Source organism: Caretta caretta, chromosome 5 (assembly GCF_965140235.1).
Source record: "Caretta caretta isolate rCarCar2 chromosome 5, rCarCar1.hap1, whole genome shotgun sequence".
NCBI lineage: Eukaryota > Metazoa > Chordata > Testudines > Cheloniidae > Caretta > Caretta caretta.
The window spans coordinates 3528291-3537172 of NC_134210.1; the positions used below are offsets into that span (position 1 = coordinate 3528291).

At 57.7% G+C, this 8882-nt stretch overlaps 1 protein-coding gene across 1 annotated transcript in view; it reads right to left on the reverse strand.

Annotated features, from left to right (window-relative positions):
• ARID3C (AT-rich interaction domain 3C) overlaps nucleotides 1-7297 on the reverse strand; it is a 141727-nt gene extending 134430 nt beyond the window's left edge. The window contains exons 1-2 of the mRNA XM_048850238.2: nucleotides 7271-7297; nucleotides 4930-5451 (exon numbers count right to left, since the gene is read on the reverse strand). Of these exons, the coding sequence (XP_048706195.2) occupies nucleotides 4930-5451; nucleotides 7271-7297 (549 nt within the window). The remainder of the gene's footprint in view (nucleotides 1-4929; nucleotides 5452-7270) is intronic.
• Nucleotides 7298-8882: the final 1585 nt, after the last annotated feature.

Genomic DNA, 8882 nt, shown 5'->3' on the forward strand with positions numbered 1-8882 from the left:
TGCGGCTTGAAGCCCTGTTCATGGATCGACCCAAAGCTGCACCACTTTTTGCATCAAACCTTCTGCTGAGATTGTTTGATTCCTATCTCTAAAGACAACACACAAGGGGCAATTCCTGGAGCAAGGCTCTCCGTGTCTGGGAAAACGCACTCGCTAGACCTGATGCCAGTTTTACAGAGCGTTGTGCTGGGCAGACAGCTGGGGTGCGTTACAAATATCCAGCACGGCTTCCACTTCTCATCTGATCTTAAGAATACAGAAGAAAACGTATCAGAAAGAAAGAAAGAAAAACTTTCATGTAGGGAAGGATTTTATTTGCCAGCCAATCCAATTTAATTTCCTTTTCTATCTATCTAGACAGGCATTTATTCTATATCCTGTTTAAATCAAGACCCTCTGGCCCCGTTTCTGTGCTGCGTGTGTGTTCAGACCTTCACGGGAACTGGGGGGGCGGGGGGAACGGGGGGGGCATTAGGATCCAGGGAGCAGAGTGCTGGCGGGAGGCTTTCCCTGTTTCACACAAATGCTCGGAATGCTTTCTCTCAAAAGAGTCCACAGAGCCCGTCACACCCCTCACACTGACCCCTCTGAACTGGCCAGCCAGCCTGTCCCTGTGCGTAACCATTCTCTGGGCCTCTCTCTACAAATACGTGCCCGGATCCAGAAATAGACCAACGGCCGACTGCACAAGGTTCCTGGGCACGGACAGACGGTAAATACTGCCTGCTTGCATACCTGACGCATGACAGGTACATGCGGAGACAATCTATTCTAGTTTGGCCAGTTACTGTGCTTGAAATGCCAGTGAACGAGCGACTGATTGCGCAATTCTCGAACAGAAAGGTCAGCGGAGCACCATTCCCGCGGCTTTGCTAAGCTGATCCTTACTGCTTTGGCAATGACGCTTGGATTTATACCCATGGTCCGCAGACACACCCACCCACCCATACGCTCCCCACGCAGCGTGTGACTGCACTGCAGGGATCTCCCCAAACCCACTGTCTCTGGGGCTCATCGGAGCAGCATTACAAACTCCTGGAAGCCAGGCTTTCTCCAGGGCTCACCGTGAAAGGCCACAGGTCAGGAAATTTAACGGAACCCCCTTTCACAAACACTAAGTAGTTTAATTTACCATCTCGACAACAGAACCCAATGATAGACCCTGACCCCCGCTCCTCGTGTTCATAACATTTCCGCTGCCATCAGGATCGGGGCCCTGGTGCTCTCCTGGCCCCCTTCCCCTCGCCCCCAGAACTTGGTTCAAGGCCAGAGGGGCCACAATGCAAAACACATCAGAAGGTTTCCATGGTCTGCCTCTGGACAGAGGGTTTTACCAAGCTCAGGGAAAGCAGGCTGGCATGCTGCTAAGGTGTCTTGGATTTAGTTTTATTTAAGAGCTCTGCTCTAGTTCTATTTAGGGGCAGGTCTCTGGCTTGTGTTATAGGGAGCCAGGCTAGATGATCACTGGGGTTCCGTCTGGCTTGGGAATCGATGAATGAGTGTAGGATACAGCTCGAGATCACGTCGATATCAAACACACACAAACTAAAACGCGGATCCAAAGTGTTCCAGGGATTCCTGGCTGGGGCCCCACCATGACACACACCCATGTAAGGTGAGGCATGGGTGCGAGTTCCTCCTTATTCAGTATTTGCCACTTGAGCCCCACCCCTTCCACAGCTTCCACCAGACCCTGAGCACCCGAGAGACCCAAAGAGAAGCCGGGTGAGCAGCCGGCGGGCGTCGCTACCTCAGACCACAAAACCGCAGCCCACTCAGCGCAGGGAATCAATGTGCGCATTGTCGAGCCGTAAACACAATCGTTTCCATGTCCAGGACAAAGGAGGCCAGGTTCAATTGAGAACCCCCTGCCCAGCGCCCCAGCGCTCACCTGCCTGGAGCTGGGAGCGCGTGTGGTAAATAGAAACCCTGCAATCACCTCCTTGCCCACCCCTTTCCGGCTTGAGAGACACATCTCTGTTTCCCCACACACGCCGACGCGCCTGCAAGCCAGGCCGGCCCTGTGCTCTGCTGGTGCCCAGGACAGCTGCTTCCCGCTGAACTCCTTTCGATAAAGGCTCCAGATGCTGCCTCTCGGCTCGCTGAAAGCTGTTTAGCTACAAATGTGTCAGTCACTCGGAGCTCGCTGGCCAGGAGCAAATCTGAAGAGCCAAGTACAGTGGGCATTGCTATTCCCCTCACCTCCCGCCAGGGCCTGTCCAGCAGCCATGCTCCCTTATCTGCCCCCTCCATCTCCTTATCTGCCCAGCATCTCAAACACACAGCTCAGCCCCTCTGCCGGCTGGATAAAGAAGGTCAGCTCCAGCCCTGACTCCATTTCCTGTTTCCAAAGGGTGCGTTTCCTCCGCTTTTCTGCAGCAGATCAGCAAACAGGTTGGGCAATCGACCTCTAGGGAAGGGTGGAAGTTCCTCTTGGCCAGCTCCCCAGGGAAGCAGGAGCAGGCCTTGACTCTGCCCTCACCGCTCCTCGCACCCAGGCCCCGATTCCACAGGTATGTAATCCTCTCACTCTGAAATCAACCGCAGTCCGGATCACCCGCACGGGTAAGGGCTGTAGGCAGGGCTGGCCCTAGATCAAATAGCGCCCTGAGTGAGGGGCATCTTCAGCGTGCCCCCCCCCCCAGGTTAAACATTTGAATATCTTATTTTGTATTGCATTTGTAGCCCGTCATCACTTTGATGCACAATTTTATGCATGATTTATCCGTCATATAAGACACTAGCAACAAACACAGCACCCTGAGCCCGGCGCCCCCTGACCCTGGCCCCCAGATGGTCACACGGGTCACCTGCCCCTAAATCCGGCTGTGGCCGCAGGCTCAGGCTCTTCCCAACAATTGGACCACTCGCCTGAGCAAGGATCCCTCAGAAGAGCTGCAGGTTTGGCCCTGGCTGTCCACCAAGTCGAGGGTAACATAACATCCAGTTACAGAAATGTCCTTTTATGCACAATTCCCTATATTCCTCCCAAAGTTAATGAGACGAGGCTGTGTACTGTATTAACCAAAGCGTTCACTCTATCAATGAGCTATCCGGGCCTTGAGAACAATAGGCCTAGGGACAATTAACCGGGAACAGGACCTTCCTAACTCAAGAGAGCGTTTGCAGTTTTACTGGCGGGATAAACAGAAGGAAGTTTGGGACTGGAGATATTTGAGAACAGCGCAGAGGAGGGCTCTGACCCTGCAAACACTGGGGAGGAAGGACTCCTTGGGGAGAAACAAATAATTGGTACCAAGCCCTGCACTTTCTAAAACAGTAGGAATTTTGTCCGCATTTCCGGGGTTGGAAGTGTCACACCAAGGTCTCCAAAGTGCCAGGTAAAAAAGCATGTTGTCATCATACGATCATGCAAACTGCAGCAACATAGACAGAGCAACGGGGAAATACGTTCCCTGATGGGGAAGTCCCTGCATATTTAGAGGCAGGGAGCAGCCAGTTTAGACAGCATATTACTCTAGGTTCACCTTCCATCACCGAACAAGTCACTGAATTTCCCAGTCCCACCCTCTCCATTCAAGTCAGTGCGAGGAAGCTTTCCCAGCCACCCCAGTGCCCTCCCCACTGGGGGTGCTGCTGGGACAGTTATTGGAGAGGGTATTTGCGGAGACGGGCAGGATCTTCGGGTGGAATTGGGGTAGTGATTGGTGAAGAACATTGCAGTGGAGACTGGGGGCAGTTCTCAGGGTGGATATGGGGGAGACAGGAATGCTCTGGAGGGAAAATGGGGCGGGGTGCATGCTGAGGTGGATATTGGGATAGGGATCTCATGGCTGGTGAAGGATATTGCTGTGGCTGGCGGGATTGTTACTGGGGTGGGGGACGTGGGAGCAGGAGGGAGGATATCGCGCAGTCGATACTGGGGCAGTTCTTGGGGCGGATGAGTCCTGGGGCGGATGGGGGATATGTGGAAAGCTATTGGGATGGAGGGCATTGGGATGGGGTGGGAGATATTGGGGTGGGGAGTACTGGGGGCAGGGTGAGGGCATCGGGGCAGGCTGGGATATATGGGGATAGCTATTGGAGTGGGACTACTGGGAGATGGGGCCGGGGGGTGACTGGTGGGGTCTCCATTGGGTGGATAGTTATTGGGGCAGGGTGAGGGTAGCTATTGGAGTGGGGCTACTGGGAGATGAGGCCAAGGGGTGACTGGTGGGGTCTCCATTGGGTGGATAGTTATAGGGGCAGGGTGAGGGTAGCTATTGGAGTGGGGCTACTGGGAGATGAGGCCAGGGGGTGACTGGTGGGGTCTCCATTGGGTGGATAGTTATCGGGGCAGGGTGAGGGTAGCTATTGGGGTGGCGGATACTGGGAGATGGGGCCGGGGGGTGACTGGTGGGGTCTCCATTGGGTGGATAGTTATCGGGGCAGGGTGAGGGTAGCTATTGGGGTGGCGGATACTGGGAGATGGGGCCGGGGGGTGACTGGTGGGGTCTCCATTGGGTGGATAGTTATCGGGGCAGGGTGAGGGTAGCTATTGGGGTGGCGGATACTGGGAGATGGGGCCGGGGGGTGACTGGTGGGGTCTCCATTGGGTGGATAGTTATCGGGGCAGGGTGAGGGTAGCTATTGGGGTGGCGGATACTGGGAGATGAGGCCAGGGGGTGACTGGTGGGGTCTCCATTGGGTGGATAGTTATCGGGGCAGGGTGAGGGTAGCTATTGGGGTGGCGGATACTGGGAGATGGGGCCGGGGGGTGTCTGGTGGAACAGCTGTTGGGATGGGGGACCCTGGGGCAGGAGGGAAATAGGGGAGTAGCTCTCTGGGTCAGGGTACTGGAGGGTGAGGCCCAGGCCCTTGACAGGGGGACAGCTGTGGGGGTGGCTCTCTGGGGAGCGGTGGGGCTGGCCGGGGGGAACTTGGGGGCGCTGGCTCCCGGGGGAAGGCGCCCCTGGGGGTGGCTCTTACCTGCTTGAACTGCTCCTCGTAGGTCCACTCGTGGTGCTGGGGCGGTGGCTGGCGGGGCGGGGAGAGCGAGCGGGCGGGCTCCGGGCGCTGCTGCGGGGCGCTGGGGGAGCGCGGCGGGTACCGGGCCGCCCCCGCCTCTTCCTCCAGGTCCTCCTCCTCCTCCTCCTCCTCCTCCTCGTGGTCCGGGGCGCCGGGTCCCGGCGGGGAGCCCCCCAGGCGGCCGCGGGGGGCCAGCCCGCAGCGCACCGCCGCCTGGTAGTGCTGGATGGCCAGCGCCTGCTGCTGGACGCGGCTCCCCACCACGGAGCGCAGCTGCCCCGGGCCGGGCTCCGCCTGCCCCCGCCGCAGCTTCTCCTCCACCCGGGCCAGCCGCGCCGCCTGCTGCCGCTGCAGATTCTCCATCACCGCCTCCAGCCGGAGCCCGCCGCCGCCCGGGGCCGGCAGGGCAGCGCCGCGCCCCGGGGAGCCGCCGCCGGCGCCCGGCCCCGGCAGGGGCAGCGACCCCGGGGAGGAGAAGGCAGCCTGCGGGGAGACACAAGGAGAGTGGGGGGTGGGGGTGAGTGCCCGGCCCAGAGAAGAGGGGGATGAAGGGGAAAGGAGAGGAGGGGGAAGAGGGGGATGAAGGGGATGAAGGGGAAGGAGGAAGAGGGGGATGAAGGGGAAGGAGGAAGAGGAGGGGGAAGAGGGGGATGGAGAGGGAGGAGGAAGAGGGGGATGAAAGGGGAAGGAGAGGGGGATGAAGGGGGAAGGAGGAAGGGGGGTGAAGGGGAAGGAGAGGAGGAGGAAGAAGGGGATGAAGGAAGAGGAGGGGGAAGAGGGGGATGAAGAGGGAGGGGGAAGAGGGAGAAGGAAGAGGGGGATGAAAGGGGAAGGAGGAAGAGGGAGAAGGAAGAGGGGGATGAAAGGGGAAGGAGAGGGGGTTGAAGGGGAAGGAGAGGAGGTGGAAGAGGGGGATGAAAGGGGAAGGAGGAAGAGGGAGAAGGAAGAGGGGGATGAAGGGGGAAGGAGGAAGAGGGGGTGAAGGGGAAGGAGAGGAGGAGGAAGGGGGGGTGAAGGGGGAAGTAGGAAGAGGAGGGGGATGAAGAGGGAGGAGGAAGAGGGGGATGAAAGGGGAAGGAGAGGAGGAGGAAGAAGGGGATGAAGGAAGAGGGGGATGAAGAGGGAGGAGGAAGAGGGGGATGAAAGGGGAAGGAGAGGGGGATGAAGGGGGAAGGAGAGGAGGAGGAAGAGGGGGATGATAGGGGAAGGAGGAAGAGGGAGAAGGAAGAGGGGGATGAAAGGGGAAGGAGAGGGGGTTGAAGGGGAAGGAGAGGAGGAGGAAGAGGGGGATGAAAGGGGAAGGAGAGGGAGATGAAGGGAGAAGGAGGAAGAGGGGGATGAAAGGGGAAGGAGAGGAGGAGGAAGAAGGGGATGAAGGAAGAGGGGGATGAAGAGGGAGGAGGAAGAGGGGGATGAAAGGGGAAGGAGAGGGGGATGAAGGGGGAAGGAGGAAGAGGGGGAGAGGGGGGCAGAGAAGGGCCGAGGGGGGAGAGGCCGAGGAGAGGAAGCCCGGGACAGAGGAAGGGAGCGGGGCAGGAGGGCTGGGGGGACAGCGGGGACCGGAGAACCGGGGCCGGGGGCGGGCAGGGAGAAGCCGCAGCGCGTCGCCCCCTCGCTCCCACCCGGACTAACTCGGGGCGCGGGGGCGCGTCTCGCCCAACTTTTGCCGCTGCCCGGCTCCGCTCCAGCCGGGGGCCCCAAGCCCCTCGCGGGGAGCCGGGAAGCGGCTCCTCTGCCCCGGCGGGAAGTTCGCAGCCCGGAGCCGGGCTCCAGCCGGGGGATCTCCCCGCCCGAGAAAACATCCCGGCGGATGGGCCGGGGAGGAAGGGGAGGGGGAGACGGACGCAGTAAAGGGAGTTTCAGGGCAGGGAGAATTGAGACGGGGGGGAGATTGGGGCGCGGGGGCTCCCCACAAGCCCCCCCCCGGCTCCAGCTCTGGAGGTCCGGGAGACCCCCCCTTTCCGCCCGGGGCGGCCAGACCCACACGCGATCCACGTGCAAGCCGCGGGGGATCCCCCCTCGCTCGGCTCTTTATGAATGATCAGACTCGGCGGGGCTGGGGGGGGCTGGGGGGGCTGGGAAGTTGCAGGACGTTTGACTTGATGCAGTTTCCACCCCCGCCCCCGAGTTCACTTCCACCCCCCACCAAGCAAAAAGCCCAACAACAACTAAAAGAAACCAAACAACAACCGCAACCCCATTAACTCCCCCCCCCCCGCCCCCCCCAGCCGCGAGCCGGAGGTAATTGTTCTGTCAGGCATTCGAAAACATACAATTTTCTTTAAAAAAAAAAAAAGCTTACCAAAGCAGATTTCGTGTTTTCCACCATGCTTCCTTCTCTCCCACTGACTGGCTGCCCAAGGGAGCCGGGGGCCGGGGGGGGGGGCGGGGGGCTGTATAAATATAGATTTAAAAAACAATCGGATCTGTGGCTGTCTTTTTATTCCTCTGGCGCTTTGCTGGTGCGCTGGGCCCCCGGTCCCAGCATGGATCAGATTGTTACAAATATTTCCTTTATTCTGCAGCTTGTTGTAGCAATGGGGGGGTGGGGTGGGGTTTTTTTCCCTTTTTTTTTTTTTTTTTGCAACAAGTGGCAGTCAGAGGCAGTGTGACCCCTTCCACCGAGAGATCAGCCCTCTCTGCTCCCCATTTGCTAGCGACACGTCAAGGGAATGATAAATAGAGAGGGCAGGGTTTGCTGACAGCCAAAGGGGGAAAACGCTGTAATGCTTCCCCAGCAGGGAGATCACAGAGGAGGATACATGCTGCACAGTGATCAGGGCATTTCTAACCTACTTCTGGGCATTGCTCTGCGTGGGAGAGATCTTTCCAATCCGCAGAGCGGGGCTCAAACCCGGGCATTTCCAGCCCAGGGCTCTGACGTGGGGGTGCGATCACACCTGTGCATTTCCAGCCTAGTGCTGTGTGTGTAACAGGGATCACGCTGGGGCATTTGCAACCGAGTGTCCTGACTCTGTGTGTGTGAGATCAGAAACTCCCTCCCTGAGTATCTGCTGTCTTTCAAGGGCTGTCCAGTCATGGACAATCCATAGTCCAGGCTCCGTGGCATCACCATACAGGGCGCCTGAAAACTGCATTTCCGCCATACCTGACACAAAAATGTGATCAGTCCATGCCTGTGCATGAGAGAGAGTGGGTGTGTGCGTGCGTGTGTGTGGTTTATTTAAAAGGATCCTCAGTGACAGGCGCATTCAACAGGAGAAATGTTACTACCAAGGCTTGATATCTTCATCTGCAAGACCCATGTTTCCCTGTCAGCCGGGGAAATCACTGCAATTTACACAAAGCCTTGGGATAAGTCCTCCTGACATCTGCACATATGCCTTGTGCCACTGACAGCAGAAAGGCCCCCAGTGCTTTTAAATCAGATGCACTTCATCCCATCAGCGAGCTCCAGCCGTAAGTGATTAGCAGCGCGTAAGTGTGAGGGGCAGCAGGTTGAAAAGTTAACATCAGAGCTGGGGGCTGGGGAGGAATATGTATCTCCTGTGCCAGATATAGAACTGTGTCAAATCACACAAAACCCACACCCAGAAATACCAGCTGCCTCAAACCCACAAAGCCAGGAAATTCACAGTTACTGCTGCAACTTTGTCCTTAACCTGGGCCTAAAGGCCATTGTTGGCTGCACATAGGATTTCAGGATGTTTTGAGTGGTTTTTTCCTGGAAGGAATCTCTCAATCTCTCTCTCTCACACACACACACACGTCTTAAATTCTTGTTAATTTACTTTTCTTGCACAGATTAGAAAAATTCCACCCGTCTAGTTCCCTATCTGCAATACATCACAGTATGATGCATTCGTCACCGCATTCATCACGGCAGCATCTAAGCACTGCTGACAAAGGGCATCCACGTTTATCCCGAAGACAGGAGCGCGTTAGACGTGATC